Raw genomic sequence first — 26,599 nt, forward strand, 5'->3', positions numbered from 1 at the left:
TACCATGGAGATAGCCTAAACAAGGGTGACAATGTGATGGCAAACTTACAGAAAATCCTTTCGTTAAAGTACCCGGATATCGACGAATTCGCTATTTCGTGTTACGTCCGTACAAGAACATTCATAAGAATGAAATCTGAGAATAAGAAAAAAAACTTTGACAAGATACATATGTACTGATTCAGATGACGGGCGAAAGAAGAGTAAAAAACTGGCTAAACTTCAGTAAATATCAGGTAATTGTTACACGTTATTTATTTTTGAATAGTAAGTTGTAAAATATAAATACGTAAATACTAGTAGGATATTAATATTGCTTTTTTAAATGTTACACTATTATGTTTTTAATAATTTGAAGTATTTCAATTACTGTTTTAATCAGAGTACGTAATATTTACTATTTCAGTTGATAAAAGTATAATAATTTAACAAATATGTTACTTTATAAAGTTTTTTTTTCCAGCCAGTACAACGCATTTATAGTGCTACAAAGCGTAAATTAAATTTAACAAGAATAAGACTTATAGAATGGAGAAGAAAATAAACAACACAAAGGATGTATTAAAATTAAATAAAACGATTACTGCAAACGTGTTTACTAGTAAGTGTTACCTCCATGTTTTAAGTCTTGGTTTTAATTTAATTATACTGTATATAAATAAAATGTCTTTATCCATAATATAAATATGTTTGTAACTTCATTATGGTAAAATAATAATAAATGCTTTATCATTTTTAAGTAAGGCAGTCGGCAGTAAGACTCAGGAATGGGTGTTGTGTTGTGGTGCCCAGTGGTGGGCCGGGGCGTGGGCACCAGACGACGCGGCACAGTCGCCGCGGGGAGGGGGGAGATACGCATGAACCCTACCTTGTATTCTAGCTTTCTTGAACTGTTCTTTTATCACCTTAAGTCAAAGTTTATTGAGATAAACAAACTATAATATTTTTATATGGTCCACATATTCAACCACAGGGAGGTTACACTTTTGATTATGAAATACTATTATAATTTGATTAAGACTAGGTTTTCATTGCAAATATTTTGAGCTAAAACAGTTTTATAAAGAAATAACAGTTTTAATATTTTTTCAAGTCTTAAATTTGGTTTTGTTTTATAATAAATGAACTTATTTCCTTCAATATTTGTACAATATATGAATTCTATTTTGATTATTTCTATTTTGATTATTTCTATTTTGACAGTTCTCATTAGATACCAATAAAATCGCTTGCGATATATAATCTACACCTTTCACAGTTGGTATTCAGTGCTGACAGTAACATATTGATCCTTTCTCCCACACACTCCATTGAGACAAAATTTCAAAACATCACGAGTGTTCTATTGTATAGGAAATCAACAATCTGTCAACGGCCTGACATTGAAATGTTTGTTCCTGCAATATATCAATATTCAATATATAAACAACCGTCACCATCATAACAGATGTCACTGACTGGTTTCTATTATTAGAATGGAAACTTCGAGAATAGTTCTATAAACATATTTTGCTACCGTATGATCCAATATAATGTTTTTTACCTTTTTTTCTTTCAATCAAGTAGAAGTCAATATAAAACGTATAATAAATCCTTATGGTAATATTTTAGCAAAACAAACAGGCCCCTCTAGCCTGTAAACTTTCGTGATAATGCTAAATGTTCATGATTAGAGATACTTTCAATCACAATATTATGAATTTTATGTTATTTTAACCCTTTGTTCAATTGATATATTTGACCTGTCTTGTTTTTCTTTCGATTCATTTGACTGTATACAATCTCAATATAATCATTATAATAAACTAACTATAATCATGTGCAACTTTTACATATTACATAGGAACCTGTGAAACGAGCCATATATTTTAAATCCAACTACAGCTATTTCTGTTACACTAGTTTGCTATATTTCTACCTCGTATACTACACATTATAGCACGAGAGTATATTGCTTGTGCTACATAATTTTACTGCTAATCTATAAAACAACTCAATATCTCAATGAGTACATTTCTAAAACCATTATTAGGTTCCCTTTATTTTTAGCAAACGTTTCGAAGAATTTGCAACACGTCATGTAAACTCTTACAGCATTCACAGTATCCACAGATATCCAAGTTCATTTCCAATAGGAGAATGTTTAAATCCTACATATCTTCTGTGAAGATATTTTTAATCTTGTTAAAATTAACTTGCCATAGTAATACCATAGAATAAAAAATAATTCGAAAAGAGCTGATACTATTTTAAAAGGCAAGCTAGTTATATCTTTTTGGCACATTATTTTAATCGGTAGAAAAGGAACCTAAAGATTTACCACTGAAATGCCTACGTCCTCTTAATACTACTTATAAAGCTATAAAATCATAACTTTTCTTTATTCTAGCAAAGTTTTAAGTTTCTTAACATTATTTGTATTGCGCTTTTAAGTGAATGTCAATATCTATGCAATTGTTTATAATTTTTCATCCAATGAACTAATATCTTTAAGACACTAATTTTAAGAACTGTGGTGCTTCTCAGCAAGATACCGTTCCTCTTAAGCAACATAGCGTATGCTGTCTACTGCGAAAACAATGAATTCGCATATGTGATTTGTGTATTGCTTCGGTTCTTAGCTGATCTGTTGGAAGTGAAGAGATTCAAGAGGGGGTCTTCAAAATCCGATTAACTTTGAAAATTTGATAACTCTTCATTTGATAAAACACTGTTTATGCCATTGGAAAGATGATTCGAGAGGGAACCTTCGAAATGAGATTAAATTTGAAAGTTTGATAACTCCTGATGAGGAGTTATCAGATGTGATAAAAAACTGTTTATGCCATTGTATTGATGGTAAGTTTTTTATTCTTGGGCAGAAATCTTTATTATCATCAAATGCATAGTTTTTTTAATTATTTTCTTCCTGTGAGTAATCAATTTATTAATCTTCTTAAGATGAACTTGTTTTTTCTCTAGAATGATAAGTTTGATCCATTGCTGTGTATTACTATAAATTTTCTTCAATGCTACGTTGGTGAAGTGTTAATTTGATTTCTGTTCTAATTTCATCAATTAATTTGTCTATTTCATTCATTTTTGCATATAACATATAGTTATCGACAGTCAAGTATATCAAGAAAAGGTTGAAACATTCATTGACAGCAACAAAATCTAAAATACACAAAACTTATAAATGACACCATAACTAAATGCAAAAGTTTATCATAAGCAGAGCAATACCAACTTAAAATGACAAACCCAAAAGCTCCTACACCAAAAGGTCAACCATAGACACATAAACCGGATATTCCAATTAGAACAGTAGTAAAATTTCGTAACTCTCTTACTTACAAGGTATGTAAATTTTTATATAACAAAATAAAAACCCACATACATTTTGAAAATAATTACAGTATATCAAATTCAAGTAATCTGGAAAATTAAATTCGAGACATTCAAATTCCAATAAACTCTTTCTTCATTTCTTTTGATGTTAACAACATGTACTCAAACATTCCAAAACAAAAAACAATTCAAATCCTAAAAGATAATCTAATAAAATACAGTAAACTAGATATGAATGAAATTGACTATATCTTATCATTGAAAAAAATCAACTGTTAATCAAAATTTTTTTCAATACAATAAGGACGTTTACAAACAAGAAAATGGGTTGGCAAAGGGATCTCCTGTTTCAGGCCTTCTTGCAAATATTTATATCAGTTCAGTTTGTTGTAATATTAATAGCAGAAAATTAGAAAACGTTATTCTTTCTCAGGAAGTTAGGTTATAAACGAAGTGTTGTGCTAAGGAATCTTAATATTTCATTTGAAAACAAATATAGAATTGATAGAGCGATGAAATATAAACATTCTTGTAAACGTGAGAACGGTAGGTGCACGTACAGTTGGAAGAGCAGGTATTTACGTTCCATTTGCTACAGAACGATTCTGCAGTGAATACCGAAATGCATTCTGACAAACCAACAGATGAGTTCAGAATGTTATGGAATATGGTGACGAGCTTAATAGTGACCCTGAAAAAATTAGATTTAAATGACAAAATAAATTACTATGTTATTGTCTCTATGTCAGATTGTAATCTTATACATTGGTACAAGGCTTTCTATTTCCTCTAAAGAATCTTGTAATTATATTATCTCTTGTAAATATTTAAAATATCGGTGGTATATTTTAAGTAGTAGTAGATTTTTAATCTGCTAATTATAACAATAGCATATCTGTTAAATGAGCAATAGTTTGGACCAATGAAATGGGAGCTATACTTAAGTTATTATTACGTATTAAATCGTTTAACACACAATTGTGATATTATATAATTTTCATATAAAAATCCTAAATATAGGACATTCGAGATTTATTTAATAAATACATAAATTAGTATCACATGTAAAGAGAACGTTGCTTGCTTTTAGTGCTACCGAAACAAAAGTAAGGATTGAATCAAACTGCAAGTCAGCAAACTAACACAAGTACTCGCTCGCTTTGCTCTTTTTACATTATTTATCCAGACATCCATTTTTCTCAAAAATTTAATATAATAATAAGCACGTTGAACACATGTTGAGTTCCAGTCGGGATACTGATAGCTAATTTATATTCTAATTCAAGAATATTCTTTTACCATTGCGTAGGTTTCTCCCATTGTTTCCCACGATGGTGTACGCTTTTGACGTGCCATAAGAATTACCTGCTCATATGTTGCAAATATATTAAAGATCAACAACAACACCGTTGGCTTCAAATGCAGCTTTTTTGCGTGGAAACCTATACAGTACAAATGGTAATAGTAACCGCAAAGAAAACACCAAATAGGACACTGTGCTCTCTTATGCATATTCTGGTGTGTTTTTTCAACTCTATAAATGGCGTCTCAAATTTAACCTATGAAACCTAATGTCGTCAATTACACAAAGTGTTTTTGTTTTAAAGTTAATTTTTGAAGGCCATTATTGTTCCCTCATTTCTGAGTTTAAAAGAACACTAGATTCAACAATTATTAAACTCTTAAGTATCCATTTAAGTTGAAAAAATAACACTGCTTTTACTAAACATCCAGTATTACTGAAAATATTTAAAGTGTTAATGTTGAAATAATAAAGGTAACCCCATTATTAAGTGTAAGATTGTAGTAAGTCACTTGTTAAGTGGTCTAATTAAAATAGTACTCTCAAATGCAATGGTTAGCAAGTGTTTTTAAAAATATTATTTGGATAAATCGTTAATCCAGGATTAAATTCATGGATATTGAAGTTTAAGTTAACTGGAAAGTTTTGTTGTGTCAATTCAAGCAACAATTTTGAGGGATTATTTATAGGAAGATTTACATATCAACCAAGATTTTTGTATTGGTATTGGAAGGGGCTCAAGATTTTACATTTGAGGGGAGGAGTTCTAAATAGTTTGGATGTTAAATTAACGAATAAAACTATATTACTAACTTAAATGTCAAGCTGCCTCTCTTAGTTACTAGAGAGAAGATTTACCCAAACACAAAGGGTAATATGATTAAGTCATTAACGGCAGCTTCATGCATTAGTTTCAGTACAGTATAATTTCAGACTTACCTGAGCATCTTGAAGTGTTACCATGTGTTGAATTTATTCAAAAATTAAACTCTAGTCAAATATAATTTTTCATACTGGCTGAAATATTTCCAAAATTTTTGTATTTACATTTTTACACCATATGTTATTTTAGTATTAATTGTAACAAACAATGTATAAATATTTATTTGTGGAGTTGCCTGAAGATGAAACCTTTGGTTTTGAAAGGCCTCGCCCGAAAAAATAAACAATTTGGAAAAGTAGTGTTTTTATTAATATTTAATAATATTTAATAAATATGTTACATTTCATGTTGTTCACACACAGGTTACGCCCGTGCATGTCCTGTTTTTGCATATATGCTGTGATCTTTGTATCTATGAGGAAATAAATAATATTAAATCATTCATTCATACCTCACCTCTAAAGGTATGAAACCATATATATATACCGATACATTTTGCGATTCATTTTCATTTATAAGATGTATATATACTATCCATACATTACACAATATATATATATATATATATATATATATATATATATATATATAAAACAGAGAAAAAATTGTTAAGTAATAAATATGGGTGGTTTATTAAACGTAACTAATTTTCTTCTAAATCTTAATTATTTTGGTGACGAATGTGAAATATAGATTTAAATGTTTTTTTATTTTACTTTTACGTGGAATGTTTTTATTTTAAGATACGATCTTGACTGTGCATAGTCCCATTAACATACAATGTATTGCCTAAAAAAGTAGAAACTACTTCCCATATTCCTTTCCAAGTTTTTTTTTGAACCAAATTCCTTTACAGTATATAGTTCAGAAATTTAAACTCATTCTTATTGAAATTACACCGGCAAATATACTAATTTAAAACTTTTTTAGTTTACCTAAAGCTTAAATATGCCACAATATAAAGGAAAAAGTGATTCCAAATAATCTTTCTATTGTAGGTTCTATCTGGATTCCTAGGATTGTAATGGCAGTGACATAAATTGTTTGAGGTAATTTTAATTACACTCCAGTTACGTGCTATAATTGATTAGAAAATATACCCTTATCATTAAATGCAACTGGTATTAAATTTAAGCACATGGTAAGTCTAAGCAGGATTAGGTTCTCTGTAACAGGGCTCAAAGCAACCCCTAAACCCACGACTTAGGACAGTAGCTGTGGTGAGATGGGGTGGAGGTTCTCATTAGCTTGTCCCAAGTACACATTGCTTGTTTTCCTTACAGTTTCTACATTTTACTGGGTTATTTTTTATTTACGATTTACTTTTTGCAAAAACGTTAAAAATGAACGAATGAATGAATTATCTTGCCATTTATATTGTGCGCCGCGTAGATTTCCAAATATAGTTAACAAGATTCCCTCCTTACTGTGATTAACACCTCCCATAATGCACTATTTTCAGTTTTTATATGTTTTAATTCAAATTATGTTATCAAAGTTGGTGTTTTGTATCGTACGTTTTATTTTATGATGTGTTGTGTTAATGATTTCCATACAACTTCTAAGAGTGTATGGAAACCTACACTAGTTCGCACTAGTGGCATGCAGTTTCTGTGGATTCCAGACTCTGATCGTGAGTTTCTCCTTTAACTCTATAAACAGTAAATTTTCAAAAGTTTCGTAGCTCCAAGGATCCGAGGGTGAAAACACTAACCAGTTAAAGGTCTTTCAACCCTGTCTAACCTAGGAGTAGTCAATATCAGTGAGTCATAGTTCCTGCCAATTCCATGTGTTGTTAAATTCTATCCATTGTATAACCTGCTCCTCTCTTTCCTCACTCAATATAAATATTTCATTACCAATTTTGCTTAATTAGTGTGTGTCCTATCAGCTTGCTAATAACTGTCAAATAACCCGCATATCATGTAACTTAGTTAAACCCCCCTCCCCTTATATCTTTGCTTCATTAATCCAAATAATTACAAAATTATAACATTTTTTTATCGTAAAAATATATAAAACAATAACCAAAAAAAGTAGTGTTACTTTACCAAACGGATGTTCACCACATAATTTATGCTCGCACTACAGATGAATCAAACATATAAGTTTATGTAATTTATTAACTCGGTTTCGATTTCAAATTTGTATTTGATTGGTAACCATCATGGACTTATAGTGATGAATATTCACGATGTTGTTGTCCATGAGTTGAGAGCTAATTTGAACTTTATAATCACATAGATATTACTGGTTTTCTTACAGGCGAACAAAGAAGTTTTTAAACCAACCTTTGCCAATTTTAGGTTGAAATGAAAGGTCATTGAAAGGTTTAAATTTAAACAAAAATTAATAAAATAAAACTTTTTTGAGATTTTTTAAACTTTACAAACACGAAAATATATATTCTTTATATGTGTCAAAAAACATAATCTAAGCATAAACAGAACGACTATTTTGCTGGAAATGGCGCTTTTGTTTCTTTATCTTTCTTTATAAAAACTGATATAACTGTTGTTTGTGTGTCGGATATAAGTATGTCAAATTAATATATATATGATTGGCGGAAAACATATTGTTTAATATGTTTAACACTTTTAGAACCATCCGTTTTAAACTTATTATTAGTTAATATTATTGTGGTTACTATAATATAAACAAATTTAAGTGTTGAGTAACACTGTAAAATAGTAAAGTTCACTTCTATTTCCTAGAATGGTTTCCCATAGTTCTAAAACTCCACCTTAATCCATAAAAAACTAAACGTAACGCATCCATACTTTTAACTCACACTTTATATCTCTAGGTTTCTTGTAATAGTAATTTAAAATAAACGAAACTCATGTTTATTAATTATTTCATTTAATTATTAATCATTACAAGTGAATAACCAAAATGCAGGTTGATGCTTTCATTCCTTTATCAATTTATAAATGCCAATACATTTCGTTAAACACAAACGACCTTAACTTTGACTATATATATAAACATCGTGTTTTTAAATATCACATGTAGAAACCTATTTTATCCAAATATACGTATGTTTATTGATTAACAATATAATTTTTACGATCCAATGTCCATAGCTATCTTTGAACAAACAACATAAATTTTATTGTTTAAATGTGCTGCAAAAACAGAGATAACTGGAGTAGTAAATGTAAATATTAAATCATAAGGAGATATACAACTTAGTTGTTTATGTATGCTATCTCTTGTAAGGTATCTGGTGTCAGTAGAAACTTCCATGTGTTGAAGAACGGTCTTATTTTGTAAGTTCCCTCTTTAATTAATTAAAATTTGTTAGATCTAAATCATAATTTAATTTTTGTTAAAAGAATTCTTGAAAACTACCAATATACAACAAAGTTACTGTTAGAGATATATAATTGAAAAGTGCTAAACTAAAGCCATACAGAAGTATTCCTACGTTTCTGTAGTTCCAGAGAGAAAAAAGGTCCGATTGGTGTAAGATTCTAAAATGTTGCCTGTGTTAATAATTTAACTTTCTTACTGCTATGGTGTATCTGGCATAATCAATAAACTTGCTTTGTTTTGAAAATTAATGTAGAAGCCTGCTAAAATCTTAAGATTTTTTTCCTCGGAAATCTCATCTTTTTAAAGAAAAATACAACGTTAAAGTATTTATAATTTGATTCTAAAACTCACTGTATTTAGTATATTAAAATCAAAAAAAGGAATATAGTGGCACTTTAAATCGAGCCTGGTACAACTTTAATGATTAGTAACTAATAAGAAGTAACTCAACTATTTTATATTATAACGGATCAACAAGATTTGGAACGTGGATAAACAGACTCCATTGAAGAATTGTGTGAAATTTGAATGTTTCTGTCAGCAAACAATAAAGTCAATAACATTCTAAGCACTTCTAAGTAATATAAATCCACTGTTTACCGAATTATAGCATTCAAGGGCGTTACATATGATACCATTAGTTTTAAATACTGTTCACACAATCTAGAGTGCCATTTCCGAGAATTTTCATTTGACCAATCTCTTCTTCTTCAGATACACACTTTGTGGGATCCGTTTTTAATTTTCTAGCCACAATTGGGTGTTGCAGTTTTGATATATATTACTCAATGCAATTTAATATAATAATGAAATCAGTCAGTTGTCATGCATATTTTGTATTATATTTTAACGCTTTACTTAGAAGAAAACTAATTAATATGAAAGCATAATTTTCTTTAAATTCAAACGAATTATGTATATACAAGAATATTTTTGAAAGCTAAATTAGCCCAACAAAATCACGAACTTATTTAATTATATGATTTTATATAATAAAATAAAATAATATAATTAAATCATCGTAAGTTATAAATTTTTTGTTAATAACTTGTTTTTTTAACTTCCAAGTTTTTATTGTTTATTTGCAGTAATTATGACTTCATACTCAATTCCCAAAAGCGAAGGGCGTAGTCTACTAAATGAAAGCGTTTATAATGTTAAATTCTGAAGCCCTATGATATTTTTAAACAAACGTAAACATATTTTAATATCCATTGTTAGGAAATTAAAGATTTAAATAACATTCTGTACTGCTTGAATTTTAACTTTTGTTAAAACCCATCAATTTCCGTCTTTATAAATTCACTTGCTTTCTAAGGTATTTCCAATACAATAGTTGAGTTTGCCTCGTACTTTGATAACATGTCATACATAATTATAGTCTAAGTTATTTAAAGTCAAATAATTAGTTGTAATTTGCGTTTTTGGTCTGATGAAGGAGATTTTTTATATATTGGCGTGCCACTAAAAAATGAGTGCAGTCAAGAAGTGTCAATTCCGGCCAATGAAATTCACTCACAGTCTAATTTATTTACGGTTCCACAGTTGCATCACCTAAGAAAACAAATATATATCTGGGTATTCAAAATCAACTTAAATTAAAAAACGACTAATTCCGGCCTAAAATATGTCTAGTGCTATTATTCGTTTTAATTTTCATCCCAGTCAAGAAAATATATGATTATGTATAAGTAAACTTAAAAAGACTAATTCCCTCAAAAACCATATACTTCCGTCGCTTATGTTCTACCTGTATAAAAGAAAGTGTGATTTACCCATTGGTTTTGCCTTAATCTACAGTAAAAATTTCATAAGGTACACAATGTCAACGGAGCCGGTTTCAAATACCCTACGGGCAATCATTCACAGGTTTCTTCATCATGATGGTTTTTAGATCGTTTAAATTCATAATTCATTCAGTACGTAGTAAAAATTCGACAAAAAATTAATCTTTGCTTAATATGTTCTAAATCTCAAGTACAAACAAATGTTTTTACTTCTTCAGTAAACTTTAGGTAAGTGTGTCAACTGCTATTTAATATCAGTTAACTTTAAAATATGTTTTTAAACATAATAACTTCTTTCATGAATTCTGAACTAGTTCAGGAAAGTTTTTCCATTCTTCTTATTATTTTCTCTTCAATAAAATAGCAAAATTGTTCCGATTACTCTAGAGATTACTGCTTATCAATAAATTTAGTCATTAGTTTGTATTGTAAAGATATTTTTTATTCCTGCTAATTATTTTTGTATTTTAAACTGAAATAAATAACTAATGAATTCATACCAACAAGGAGAAATGAAAAGTTATTTCTTCATTTGTACATGAGTACAGAGGCGAAATTAGGTTCAAATGGCCCTTTCCTAAATTTTACCATGAAAAAAGAAGCAAAGTTATTAAAAAAAATATTTCTTTGCATAATAATATATATTACATAAAACATTATAAATGTTTACCCCATTTAATCATTCATTTTTCTACCCGCTTTCACCCTCATCCATGAGATCAATCTTCTCGGTTATCCGATATAAGAAGAGCTTCTTCAAAGCTGAATTGAAGATGGCCAATCACTCCAGTTCTTTAATGTTTTCTGCAAGGAATTAGAAGCTCAGGGTGTGGTAACTAGGAATGGACTATTAAATATTGATGTCCTGTGACATGGAATATGCAGCATAGACGAGCCATTGCGGGTATTTCTTGCGTTTTAATTATTATAAATAAATTTAAATCTTGAAAAAACTTTTATTGGATACTATTATTTAATAAGAATAATGTAGCAAAAGCATCGCTGGTATTATTATCAATTACATTTAATTTTACACTAATAGAAATGCAGGCATTTTGGTAGGTGATCTTACCAGCTGGGTGATATTAATTCAAGTTGGTCTAAAATGTTATATATTTAATAGTAATAATTTTAATATTTAATAGTAATTGAATATTCATATATTTAACAAGCAAATGGAACTACAACTTAGATAAAAATATTTACTTTGAAGTATTATTAAATTACTCTCTTTGAAATTATTTTACTCTGGTTTCATATAGATTTGATATTTCAGGAAATGGACAAACCTATGCTGGAATGGATCAATGAATCCTTTCTAGAAGCTGTTCTTCAAGGAGGGGAACGTCAGGAGTCCAGCATATCAATCATTAAATTCACCGTGAGCCCAGCTGTGCCTCCTGGTCACAACTACCTCAGTTATATCTACAGAGTCCAAGTACATTACAAACCTACAAACTCAGAAAATCTGCTCTCATTATCACTTATTGTAAAGATACCAGTAAAAGAAGGTTACTTTGGTACGATATCTAATAAGGGAAATTTATTTAAGAAAGAAATAAAAATATATAATACGTTTTTTCCAAGGATTTGTGAAAAATGTAAATTTGATTTAGCTCCGAAATCATTCAAAAGCCCAAATGAGAGCAACTTAATCCTTAAAGATCTCATAGAAGATGGTTACACAATGTGTGATAAGATTAAAAATCTTGATTTCAAGTACTGTAAACATGTAATTGTCACCCTAGCGAAGTTTCATGCCGCCTCTGTTTCCCTGCACCATGAGGACCCAAACTTTGTTGAAGATATTGGGAAAGAAGTTGTAATTAATGAAAATATGATAAGTATTCAGAAACCAGTATTAGAATATTGTGTGAGAACTGTTGCAAAGATTGCCAAAGAAACTTATGGACATGAAGTTCTTGCAGAGTTTCTCCTAAAGAACCTCGAGAATCTTTGGGAGTCAATTGTTGAAATTTATAGAAGGAAAGAGGAAGGATTGAATGTTTTAAACCATGGAGATTTGTGGATCAATAATATCCTCTTCAAAACTGATGATTTCGGAGAAGTAATCGACGTGAAGTTCATAGACTTTCAATTCTCAAGATACAGTTCTCCAGTACTCGATCTTCTGTTCTTTTTCTGGGGCAGTGCTGATGAAGTGGTGAGGGAATACAGATTACAAGATCTCTGTAAGGTTTATCTTCAAACATTGAACAATTCTTTGCGGGATCTCGACTGCGTGGAGAGATTGACATTAGAAGAACTCAATCATGGTTTCAAATCTTCCAGCGATCTGTTTATTTTCATACTTTGTCAGCTGATGCCAGGAATGTATTCTGACACGGAAGATGACTATGATGTGGCACATGTCAAATTTCCCTCTGGCGATACTTCAGACCTTGAGTCCAGTGATTACTTGGAATCAAAGTTAAAGGTAAAGCATTACTGGATACAATTTCCAACAATTATAAGGCAGTTTCAGAATTGGGTATTGAACTTGTAGGGTTGTGTAATTTAGCTTACAATAAATAATAGCAGTATTACAATTAAATATACTTGTACTTGTCTCCAGAAGTAATGTTTTATTTTTTTTTTTTAAGATTGTTCTACCAAGAATTTCACCATTGCTCAGCTCTTCATCAAGATATATTTATAAAACTATAGACTATCTAGTAACTCCTCTTTGTAAGGATGTTACCAACGAAAACTGTATACCAATGAATAATAGATATAAGCACTATGAAAATGTATTAAAAATTATATACTTCAATCTCAATTATTCCTTGGTTTGATTCACTTAACACCCTGAGATAAATGTAAATTTCATATTTGTGCCTTATTTTCAAAACTGTTATGAATTAACCTAGCTTAAACTGGTATTAGCATACTTGGTTGATTAATAAATAAATATGGATACCAATTTAGAACTGTAACACAAACGTTTTAGTAAAGATACTATGACTGGACTTAAAATTAAATTTGGCTTCTTTACTTTAAACTTAATTTTATAAAGCATATTATCATATTATCCATAATTATGAAATGACGATTTTCACGGCTTCTTTAGTTGATTTTCACCAATAACTCATCACTCACAATACTAGACATTCAAATACGATGCTCGTCGTACCAAGTAGGTAATCCATTTTTAAGGTCAATGCACCACTACCTCACTCGTTGTTCCCCCATTATTGCTTGACAGTACACATCACAAATTTGTTTGTATTTTTACCACGATTCAAACTATTTATTACTTTAATTCACATTGGATATACTTCATTCCATCCTTAGTTCCTTTAAAAATAGCTTAGGGATTATTTATTCATTATTCACTGCACACAATATCGTACAAACTTAATAAAATGGAAGTTATATCGTTTTATGACACCTTTGTTTTAATGTTAAGTTATTTCCGGCAACTTTGTGGCACTATAATTTCAACATTAGGTTAAAAATATCAAAAAACCTATTTTGCAACCAGATATGCAATTATTATAATTTGCTCTAAATTTAAGCATAGCAACAGCGTTTTTAAAATGGAATGATAAACAATAGAATTTTTATGGGCCTCAATTTATCCAACCCTTTAGTAGATAATAGTGGCTATGAATGTATAAACTATATCAAATAATACTAATGGAGTACTTAATTTATAGCTTCACAATGGAAAAATTTAACACATGGTATTATTCCTTGTTGGTAGGTTTAAAGAATATGTTAATTTGTACATTTTCAATTGTTGTATAAATTTAAAAAAATGAATATCTTCGTCTCTTGGATTAGATCTACCCTCTTGTTCAGGTCTCAAAATTATATAATGTTATAATGTTTCACAATTTTGAAAATGTATTAAATATTAGGTGATAAAGTAAACAAATTAAAGTATAAAAACTGAAAATGCATCTCAACTGGTGAATACATCTAAGGGTCCAAGGTGACTGGAGGAAGTAGATGTCATCTATAAATTCGATGAGTCATCGCCATATATTTAGAAGGTTCTCTTTTCATGTCTAAAACTGTATACCTTAACTGGTTTTTAAGGAAGAGGGAAGATTTGTGACGTATAAAATGGAAAATATCTGAACTCTCTCAGTAAAAAAATTTAATAAAGAAGTGTCTGAAAAGTATATCTTCAGTTCATTGAGCTATTATATCCAATTTCAAGTTTTATGTTTATAACTAGGCTATACAAAGACCCATAAATAAAAAAATACTCAAAATATTAAATGTGTATTTATTTATATGAGTGAATTAAAACGACTAATTTGTTGTAACCTTTTTTTACTTCACTACAAGTTTGTGAATGGACATTACTAAATTAATAGAACATGTAAAAGTTGTTTTCTGTATTGTATCCTAGATTGAGGTGGTAGGATTTTAGTGTAAGAGATATTTGTGTAAGCTTCCTTTTTTAATTTTATACACATATTTTGTGTTTGCAATTACTAATGACGCCTCAACCAATAAAAACGCTTATAAAATAAATTCACTTTGAATTATTAATAATAATGTGTTTTATCCTAAACTCATTACGTTAGTGTGGGAATACATACAGACGCTCTTGTCACACAGCAGTATTGAAGATATCGTGCAAAATAGAGAAGCTATCATACACCGGTAATTAACTACATGTATTGTAGCGGAAAGGATATTGTACAGAATTTTAACATGTATTATAGCCGGACATATATCGTACAGTATTTAAACTACATGTACTGTAGCCGGACATATATCGTACAGCATTTAAACTACATGTAATGTAGCCGAAAATATATCGTACATCATTTAAACTACATGTAATGTAGCCGGATATATATCGTGTAGCATTTCAACTACGTGTAATATTGCCGGACATATATCGTACAGCATTTAAACTACATGTAATGTAGCCGAAAATATATCGTACATCATTTAAACTACATGTAATGTAGCCGGATATATATCGTGTAGCATTTCAACTACGTGTAATATTGCCGGACATATATCGTACAGTATTTTAACTACATATAATATAGCCGGACATATATCGTACAGTATTTTAACTACTTGTAATTTAGTCGGACATATATCGTACAGCATTGTAACTACATGTTAAATAACCGGACATGTATTGTACAGTAATTTAACACGCTACCTGCTGCAGATGCACTAGTGCGAAGATGCCCGCAGACACAAGACAAGAACACTCAGTATAGATCAGAAGTGAAGGTGTGAAGCAGTATGTGATGTATTTCACACATGTTAATCGTTGAAATATATCCAAAAATACCTCATTGGAAGCCGTTATTTAACCAGGATCAAAAACACTTCAACGAAGTCGTTTCCCTTTATTATTTAAAGTGATTAAATCACTTGAGGTACTGGAAACATTTCGATGTCTATAAAACAAATTACTTATAGACTTTAAAATTTAAAGCTTAATTTCTATATAAGAAAACTAAGTTCGATGATAGAGTCACTTCATAGGAGTTGGCTAAGCCTTGGGGAATATTTTTACATTGGTCTTACGGGTAACCTAGCTGGCTACATAAAAATAAAACAATTTAAAATGTTCAAATGAACCAAGTTGAATCATATAATATTTCATCATATGACTTTTGATCATCTACTTAAAGAAAAACTAATAAATTTGAAAAATACATATTAAGGAGTCTTTGTTGTCGAATTCGGGAATTTTTTTGTCACAATAGAAACCTGTTGTTCATTCAGTGTAGAAATGCCGTTTCCTGGTAAAGACTTGTGAGATCTCCGGAAAGATGTAAAATAAAATCAGTTTCCCTAGCGTGTGGATATGGGAAGGTAAAGTTTAAATTTACAAAATATCTATATTAAATTGAAATGACGTTTGTTATTATTATTTCACTGCCCTAAACAGCTGTCTAGTTAAAGTTCACCAAAGTGGCAGAAACATTTTTGTTTTTATTTAAATTTCTGAAAATATTAAGGCAATATACAGTGCTTGATCTATATCATTATGGAGACTGCAAAGACAGAGTTAATAATTTTTGCTTTAGATTGGTTTAGTAACAAATAAACTATCTAATGCCCTAAAATTTATATTTACCTTAAAACTTTTCTGTAATTAAAGGAATACAAAGGTATGGCACCGCCTTCCCCTTATATCGGTAGTATAATACAAATAACGGCAGTAGATGCATTTTGACTAGTGGTCTTTAAGCTTAAGTATGCACATATATTCTTGACAAATAAAAATAATTATTACTTATAGCTTAAGAAACATCGCAGACCGCATGTAAGCGCTTTTAAATCTAAGTTGGATTCCAAACAGCCATTTTTGTTTATTTCCGTAGTCAGTGCCACATTTAAGGCACTCTAATTTTATCCAGACCAATCTGCAGAGATGTCACGGTGCGGACGCAATCCTTGAACAGTTGGCCTGTGAGACCAAAGCCCAGATCGTAAGTGAACCCGTCCGAACCAAAACCAGCTCATCTTGGTTTTACCATAGACTCGGCACTGCGGCTGTTTGGATCTCAGACAGTCGTGGGGTCCGTTTACTGAGTCATGGTTCCGGTGACAGTTATGCCTGGGTTAAATTGAACAGCGTTACCATTTACAGTATGTACCTCTCCCCCAATTACTCCTGGCGAGAGTATCTGGAAAGGTTGGAAGCGCTGGAAGACAGTCTCCGAAACATCCCTGGGCGTGTTATAGTGGCGGGTGACTTCAACGCCCGTGCGGTCAAATGAGGTATGCCCGTGACTAACGTGAGGGGAAGAACGTTGGAGATGGTCTCGAGACTCGATTTGGAAGTCGTGAATAGAGGGACAAGGCCGACCTTCCGAAGCACTCTCGGTGAGTCAATACCAGATATTACGATTTACGACCTATTTGTTTCCTTTAGTAGCGGAATGGCGAGTGATGGACGTCTACACTCCTACTGCCCACGAGTTCATCGCTTTCCATCTTATCGATAATCGGCTGCCGCGGCGAGCGAATACCCGAAACACTCTTGGCTGGAAACTGATTAAGCTGGACAGGAAAACACTCGTCGAGCAGCTAGATCGTAGTATTGAGGCTGGTGTTCCGGGGTTTCCCGAGTCCACTGTAACAGCTGAGGTTGAGGCTTATATCGACTCTTCCATGAAACTGATAGAACACGCTTGCAATTCGTCAATGCCTCGGAAACGACCCTACCGGGGCCGTCGCCAAGCCTTCTGGTGGACGGACGAAATCGGCAAGCTCAGGAGAACTGCACTAATGTACAGACGTAGAGCGCAGTGAGCTCGAAACCGGCCTGAAGCTATAATTAGGTCATCAGAGCATAAGGCTGCTAAGAAAGCTCTGGGTGCAACAATTCGTCTGAGCAAGGCGCGATGCTGGCGTGAGCTCTGCCAGGAGGTTGACTCGGACCTTTGGGGAAGAGGATACAAACTTGTGAGGAGAAAGCTCGGAGGAATAGGGAACAGCACAGAAATGCCTGCTGGTATGATTTCGGCGATCGTGGAAGCTCTCTTCCCAAGTCACCCTGTTAGGCGGGAGGAGAGAGTAGCGAGACCGGCTCCAGATGTTTCCATTTTTACGGAGCAGGAGCTTGTAGCGGCGGTGTCTACCATGCGCAACAAGAAGGCTCCAGGACCTGATGGCATTCCAGCTGAGGTTTTGAAGGTTGTGGCGGCGAGTAGGGGTAACATGGTAGGGGAACATTTTGAACACTTACTTTGATCACAGGTACTTAAAAATTTGTGTTTACTTGTAATACTTAATAATTTACATTGTTCAATTGTTTTAAAATTCAAATAGCTATAACTACTGAATGAATCCACGTTTTGAACTCCGGTTTGCGGCATTGTACTCTGCTAAGTAAGACCTTTAATTCGATACCAAACTTGACCTATGCTGCTATTTAAGAATTTTGTCTGACTCCTTGTGGACCGTCCCCCAAAGGGATTATCTGGTCGGTAATTGGGCAGATGTGTGCGGTACTATCACCAGTAAGCACGTGTGAACTTTGGTATTTTTTTATATTGTGGTTTAAAAATTAAAAAAGAGGTTCCAGACTTAATTGACACCCTGTATATACACAAACACACACAAACACACACACACACACACAAACACACACACACACACACACACACACACACAAACACACACACATTGAAAATTACCTATTGCTCAGCCAAAGGACATCCAGTGGCATGCCACATTATCCAAAAAAGTATTGCTAATATAAAAATGAAGCTTCAGCCAAAATTTCAATTGTATAGGTAATTTCGTTATCCAGAAATCGAGCAGAGAGACAAATAGACAGAAAACGAAATTGTACTAGGTTCTTGAGTGAAAGGCTGTGCTAAAACTCAGCCAATAATTTTTAATAAAAGATACCAATCTAAGCTACATATCCAGTTAAAATTTGTATCAATCGTATTTTTATTATTGATTGATTTAAATAATACTAAATATGTTTAGTATGATAGAAGATTAATGTTTCTCTAATTTTGCTATAATATTTCAAGATTTTTGAAATCTAGCTGATATTGGCACCATTATTTCCATGCAATAATAGTTTATAATTTTGTTACATATACATTTTTCACGACAGTATTGATTCTGATAGAAATATTTTTCCACACTGAATCAGAGATTGCTACGTGATTACGTTGATATGCTTGGGTCATCCTTATACGTCGCTGATACTACAAAATTTACTGTTCATTATATCAATTAATACTCCGTCAATGTTCTTCTATCCTTTTAGCAATCGTACAGGAAACGCATACAATGTGAAAATTTACGTTAACAAGAATAAAATACCAGTTAATACAGAATACGATTGTATTACCAAGCCCAAGTAATCGTTCCGTGGCTGTATGGATCCATTAGCTTAGGTTTAATCAACCGGCTGTTCCCCGTCCGCCATTATCTACATCAAACACCACCTATGTTTCCAAAATTAGCTCTGAGCATGGCATGTAACTAACCTTGTACTTCCCTGAGTAGCTATCAGTCAAGAGGAGGTAATTTTATTGAATATGTCTTACTATAATATATGTTTTTACTTTGAGAGTTGATGCCTAGTTCACTGTTTATTTACTTTCGTTTGCACTGTTTTCTTTTATATTTTTATATTTTATAAAATTTATGCATCTGAAGACGGTTTTCACCGAAATATAGTGCCAATGTTTTAAAAACACTTTATTTTATTTGTACAGTAATTTACTAAAAGAAAATATATATAATATATGTTTTAAACAGTTCAACTTATAATGTTCAAAATTACGGTATTAGTAATATACCTGCCTTATTGTTATAGCGTTAAAATTCCTTTATTGTTATCATTATCATAATTGACTAACCTTAAACTAATATAATTGACAGGGAGAGAAATATGAAAAATCCGTGTAATTCTATATAGGCATGCTCATTACTCACAAAACACATTTTAATTTTCTTAAAAAAGTGTAAGAAAATAACAAATATTGGAAAATTGTTAGTTTTATTTTATAAAAATTATTTTAGCTTTGTAAAATATTACGTATAAAAAACGTGATATAAAAGGGTATTCAAAGGTTATCCATTGGAACTGCATTACCTTTTTCAAAAGAATGTGAAACCTTAAGTAACTAATATAAATATTACTGTTTCAATCTGGTTCGTTCTAACAGAACACACACACCCACAGTTTAAAATATTATTTATTTTACATTTTTACATAAATTTTAACCTGTATAAAGAAGGATCGTCCCACATCGTATCGCTAAGTATTGACATTAAGGGTTATTTTTAATTTAAGGAAAGAAAAACGTATTTTCCCTTAGAAACGCGTTGTTCCATAACTTATATAACTATTTTAACATAAATAAAAAAAAATCATTTTCATACGAATCTATATCCAGTTTTTTTTTACTTTTGTAATAGTACACATACACTTAGGTGATTAGAGGTTTAATTTGTGAATTAGGAAACTCAAAAATAACGGTTAAATAGATGTATTTAAAAAGCAATTTATTTTAAAAGTACCGTAAAATTCATGGATACTTAAATCGTTTAGAAAACATAGATTCCTACAAGAAAACAATGTACAAGTCATGAACGTTCCAATTTTTTATAATTATTACTGAAGTGTAAATTTTGTACTATTTTTATACAAGTACTTTATAAACTGAAAGCACCTAGAACATTACAGATATATTTTTTAGGTAACTGTGGAAATAATAATCATCTGTAAAATAACGTACTGTATCAGCTGAATTCTAACAGGTTAGGTTTTTCCGTTAGTAGAAAATATCTAACCAAGAACGAATAAACCAGAACATTTTAAAATATTCCTTGCATACATCTTCCTGTTTATTTATGTTACCATTCATTATTAATTTGTCGGTTAACGGTTCTTAAGGTAAAAGATTAATATCATAAAAAACCGATTACTCTGTTATTTGTAACGGGTGCCTGTGCTAGAGTTATCAAGACATTAATTACTTCATGAAGGTTATTTAATATGTATTTAGTGATTACATCTACAATTGTAAATTATAGGGTCAAGATTGTGTATTTATATTTTACATATGCTAACCCTATATATTCGTACAAGACACAATACCACATTCGTTTATGGGATATTCTGAACAAATAATTTCTTTCCTGGTCATTGGATTTTTAGCACAGGGCAATCAAATCAAATCAAATCTTTAATTGCTCGCAAAAATTTCACATTGTATGGCAAACGTCATAATTATTTCTAAATTTTAAACTCTCATAACACACTACTACCACATTCAAACCTACATAATTTTTCATACATTCCAGTCTCATTCATCCTTTGCCAATCTCAACCCACTTGCAGCGCTGGAATCAGTCATCGAATTGGGTGGTCTCCCAGGTAAACGCCGGAAACTCGTGAACGCTGTATATAGCCAGCAACATCGCAATAACGCACCTTACCTACATTTTATTGCAACTCAATTAATAAAGAAAGTCATAAATCAGGTAAGAGAACAAATTTACTGGAATCAAATTTATAGGGCATCGGAATACATATTCGTAAGTATAAGTGTGTGTGCATGCGAGTGTGTGTGTGTGCGCAAGTGTGTGAGTGCACGCGAGTGAGTGTGTGCGCGCGAGCGTGTTTGTAAATTGAACTCGTAAACGTTGAATGCTGTATCCTACTGTGAATTCTATGTTTAACTTTTCTTAATTCATATAATATGAAAGTTTCCTTTACTGTTATAAATAATAAAAAAAATAATATTTTGCCAAATTATACAATGACTCACTATGGCTCTCAACCATGCATTCGAATATAATTGAATATCATCTCAGCTCTATCCAATGAATTGCAAATTCTAGACTACAATACTCTTGTAATGTTGTGACATGAAAAGAGTTGCGTAAGTGATTGGCACAAAGGATGCAAAATCCGTATCGCGTAAGGGCATGACGTCCTATGAACGACGTGACTGGAGTGGCAATTGCTTGATTCTGCTTCCCTGGTAATTCCCGATGTTGAATATGTAACACTTTACGTGTATGAGTTTATAGGGATAAATCCGATGTTCGGCAAATAGCCGTTACTACAGCAATAGTAGCTTGCTGTAATGGCAGCCATATTAACTTTTATTGCTAAAAGAACTATCAATAACCAAAGGTAATTTTACTCACGTGTGTTTTGATAAATTAAAATTGCTTATTTTACTAATACTTTCTATGCCCAATAGAATATTTTGACAGATTCTCTAATTATTCGTAGTATACAAGAAAAGTTTAATGTGAAATGATATAAAGTTGACATTTGCTTATCATTCATGACCAATTCAATAAAGACTTCTCTTAATTTATTATTTTTACTTTGTAAAGAACACAACATTCAGCGCAAAATATTTTATTTGTAATCTTAATGGCAATATGTATGTCCTTAATGCAATATTGATTCATAGGTTGAACGTGAGAATAATCAACTTTTTTATATTGCTTGCTAAACTACATATGTTAATCTCATCTATAAAAATAATATGGTCACTAGAAATTTCATAACGTAAAAAACAATGACTGTAATATTCAGAGATAAATGTAATGTAACAAGGGTGATCTCAATTAGTGGGGTGTCCATATTTACTCTATATTGGAATTTTAACATACTTTTTTGATTTTGTTATCGTGTTTCATAATTTACTTTGTAATAAGCACTTTTTATAATTTCTCTGCCTCAAATGTATTTATTACAACAAAAACCTAATCTCCTTTCTTGAACATGATTTAAAGTATAGTAGAGTCACTATTTTATTGCTCACAACAATTTAGTCAAGCTCAGTCAGCCAAACTGATAAGAGCTCTCTGTGACATCTCGTATCGCGGTCTCAAGGTCACGTATAATGAGCCAAGTGGCACGTCCGTTCGTGTTCGCACGCGTTCTAAAATAAATTGCCTAGACTTTACTGTAATTAAATAATGGCTTTCTGTGGCGTCTGAGAAAAATAGTGTAGTGATGTTAATGTGATTAAATTTACTGAAAAGAGAGAATATAATTTTTACCTTAGCTGTGTGAAGAATTATTCGGAGGAGAAGATTACGCGTTTTACAAGACTCGAAATGATCATACTGTAAGAATATATCTCATGGAAGTGTAAAGTGTACATATTCAGCAACCGAGGTACTCATAAAGGACTTTCTTATAAAATTAAAGGAAGAGTTTAAAAAGGATGTTTTATTGTTAAATAATTTAACTAATATTTCATACTCAACTGCATTATTAGGAGATTGTAACCTCAAAACTCTACAAAATACTCGTAGTGTTCATAGTTATTTAAGCATGTTACATAATTAGGGGTTTTACAATTAATCAAGGGTGCAAAAATGATCACAGCATTCACAAAACCATTGAGATCATATTTGTATTAGGAACGTGACCATTTTGTTCTATGTAAATTTTAATGATCATTGTATGATAGGCTTGAACATAAGATCTTCACATTCACGTAACTTACCACAGTAAAATGCTGTGTACGAGTATACTAAACCTATTACAGTATAGGAAGATGTTCCGGTTAATAGAGGCGACCCAGGGGAGTACAGTAATTAATAATTAGTAGAATGATTTTCTGGAACAGGGTTTTAACGTCATATCAAAGGTATTTAAACAACCATATTCTATTGAAACACGACTGCATATCAAAACAGATTGGGATATGGGGAAGAGGATCAATGTTGTTTTTAGTACGAAGGTGCTACAGGTTAGTGTGGGTTTCTCTGCCTCAGAAACCGACTGATAATCCTGTTTACTAATAAAACACATTTTATGAACTATAGAAATTTATCAACTTTACTATACTTAAGGACTATAAGATTATTTTGAATTTTAAACTAGAATTAGCTAACATTATTTTAATTATGTAGGAATTTTTATAATGGCCAACATTTATCATAAGTATGCTTCGATAAATTAAGACTTCTAAAACATTTTCTTTTTTTACCATGTGTTTTAGGTAATATCCTTAGTGAATTTCAGAATTAGGAATAACATTTATTTTATCAAGAACGGTGTCAAATCAAATGTGTCAACAAACTGGGATACAGCTGTGTAAGATCCTCGTGAATCAGCTGATTCAATAGCACGAGTCAGTTCACTTGGGTGGAATTTTTAACTCCCAATTTTATGGATCATTGCATCTACAATCAGAAAAATGTTTCGTCAGAACATTGTATTATTGAGGTTGACGTGGTCTCAATATTGCTGTATGCCGATATTTTGATATCTCAAAGTTAAAACGTTGAATATCTTATTTTCATAAGTATACCATAAAGTAGCAGTAACAAGATAGAAAACAATAATTAGATACTACTGAATGTAAATAATACAATACTTTGCCGAATGATTTATTTTTTAGATGAGGCCTTTCGAGACCCAAGGTTTCATCATCAGGCGCCTCCGCAAATAAATACTTAGATTATTTATGTTACAGTTAAAATACCATATAGTGTACTGTCTTAAATAATTAGAGAGTTTCAATAACTTGTTTTAACGTAACGATGCGTAAACATATTTCTATCGAATCTATAAGTCAACGTACAGAAAAATTGTAGACTTAATAAACAATATTATACCTAACATGTCTTCTCCAACTACAATTATATCAATAATAAAAGGCCATGCTGGCACTCATCCACTGCACAGTAAGTATCTAACTTCTTAATAACTCAGATAATTTACATTTAGCATACTTATGCCTCATGATTCAAATATAAAAAGTATTTTCCTTTAAAATAAATATAGGGTTCAAAATGGTTTGCCCCCTAGAAGAACTATGTTTTTGTATTAATTTTCCGATCTCCTACAAACATGACATGTGATACATACATGACCCAAGAGAAAAATAAAGAATTTTAATGCAGATAAACCACCCACAGGGGTTGAAAAAGGTTATAATCCATATGATAACCATATTTGTATTTAAAAAGTACTTACAAATATGAAACTTAAAATACTCGAGCCTTTCAATAGATTAACCAACAACAAAATCACTTACTTGATAATAGTATGGATATGTTACTGTGTATGTCAATTATACGTTTAACGTTCCCTTTAGACTATATCCTAAAATAGAGAGACAATATATACTGCAGGTTGAGACTTTTAACACAATAACAGATTCAGTGATTGTAATATTTGATTAGATGCCATTTAATTACCCATATAAAACCCGTCGTGACGTGAAAAAATACATTATTACACTATATACTAAGTGGCGGATGATCTCTGTTTACACTAAGAAAAATTTATATTTCAAGGTTGGTTTCATGGTAGTTTTATTGAGATGTCAAGTGAAACAACTTCTAACAGGAGGTGTCCTAAAGGTAAATACTGAAATAATAATTTATTAATTCTATTGCTCATAAAAGTTATTTGGAGTTATTATCGTTTTATGGATATTGCGTATCAGGCATTGTTTGTGATCTCACATTAAAAACTATTTATAATGCATCTTGATTTTAGTTTCAGGTGAAGAATTATTGAAAATGCTTATTTTAAAGACATGCTAAGTAAGAATTAAGGCTTTATTTTTTGAAAACGTTTTGACTGTAGAATTAACTGCAATTACATCATTTTAAAACTTTATTGCGCAAAAATATAAAGATATAACATTTTCTTAAAAATATAACTAAATGTCGTTTCATTACAACTGGTTCTTTATTCTAGCATCATTTTATATATATGTTATTAATGGATAAAACATATATTAGAAATATGATTAAAAATATAGAATCAAGGGATGACCTTAAGCATATATGTGTGTGTGCGCGCGCGCGCGCGCGCGTGTGTGTGATACACCAGTACAAGGATTAAATTGGTAATGGCTTACTTTTCAGAACTAATTATATAATTCTATATATTAGCAAGGTAATATGTTAACAGGGTTAGCGGATTTATTATTCCTAGATTTAATTGTTGTCAGTTATCTCATGAATATTTTATACGTATTTAAATTATTCGTAATGTTTTTATTTATTTAAACTCAAAAATATACAAGACAAAACAAGTTTAAACAAGATTTGTTTTCCACAATTCATTCTAAACTTCAAATGTTGTATGTGTAATCTACATTTCACTAACTTCCCATCCAACAACGATAAATCATGAAAACTAAGAACAGTACTAAATGTGCCAACAGCAGGAAGGTTGACATGAATAACTGCTTATTGGTTCCTACACAATGATATATCAATTCAGAATTACTTATAGGTACAACGTATATACGTTTTAGTAGTTTTATACATAAATAATTTAGTTTTGATTCTTTGTATACCATGTGATTGAAAGGAAACTTAAACGTAATATTTATTCAATTATTCCGAAAAATAATATGTCTCCATCGCTAAATAACCATAAGAAATATTTTCTACCTATCAGAGTATCAACTCAGTATTAAAGGATTGAATATTACAAAGAAAATACACGTATGATGTTTGTAATTTATCCTCTGTATGTTTAAATCTGGCTGTCTACGATGTACTTCAACA

General features: G+C 31.1%; 1 protein-coding gene across 3 annotated transcripts; it reads left to right on the plus strand.

Moving 5' to 3' along the window:
- The first annotated feature begins 8,693 nt into the window (after positions 1-8,693).
- Positions 8,694-22,254, plus strand: LOC124371792. 3 transcript variants are annotated; one of them, XM_046830143.1, is made up of 3 exons: positions 8,694-8,788; positions 11,898-13,058; positions 21,395-22,249. In XM_046830143.1, the coding sequence occupies exons 2-3, from the start codon at positions 11,901-11,903 to the stop codon at positions 21,692-21,694; spliced, it is 1,458 nt and encodes a 485-aa protein (XP_046686099.1). In that variant the 5' UTR covers positions 8,694-8,788; positions 11,898-11,900; the 3' UTR covers positions 21,695-22,249. The 3 variants fall into 3 exon arrangements, with proteins under 3 accessions (XP_046686099.1, XP_046686100.1, XP_046686101.1); XM_046830144.1 differs by lacking the exon at positions 8,694-8,788 and adding an exon at positions 10,712-10,849 and having other exon boundaries at positions 21,395-22,254; XM_046830145.1 differs by lacking the exon at positions 8,694-8,788 and adding an exon at positions 11,380-11,525 and having other exon boundaries at positions 21,395-22,254.
- Positions 22,255-26,599: the final 4,345 nt, after the last annotated feature.

Source organism: Homalodisca vitripennis, unplaced genomic scaffold (genome assembly GCF_021130785.1).
Source record: "Homalodisca vitripennis isolate AUS2020 unplaced genomic scaffold, UT_GWSS_2.1 ScUCBcl_2014;HRSCAF=6347, whole genome shotgun sequence".
Lineage (NCBI taxonomy): Eukaryota > Metazoa > Arthropoda > Insecta > Hemiptera > Cicadellidae > Homalodisca > Homalodisca vitripennis.

Bases quoted from the DNA above. Each gene is read 5' to 3' on its own strand.
- LOC124371792 (XM_046830143.1), top strand. From the start codon at position 11,901: ATGGACAAACCTATGCTGGAATGGATCAATGAATCCTTTCTAGAAGCT. The intron at 13,059-21,394 runs GTAAAGCATTAC...CATACATTCCAG, and splicing joins ACTTGGAATCAAAGTTAAAG to TCTCATTCATCCTTTGCCAA.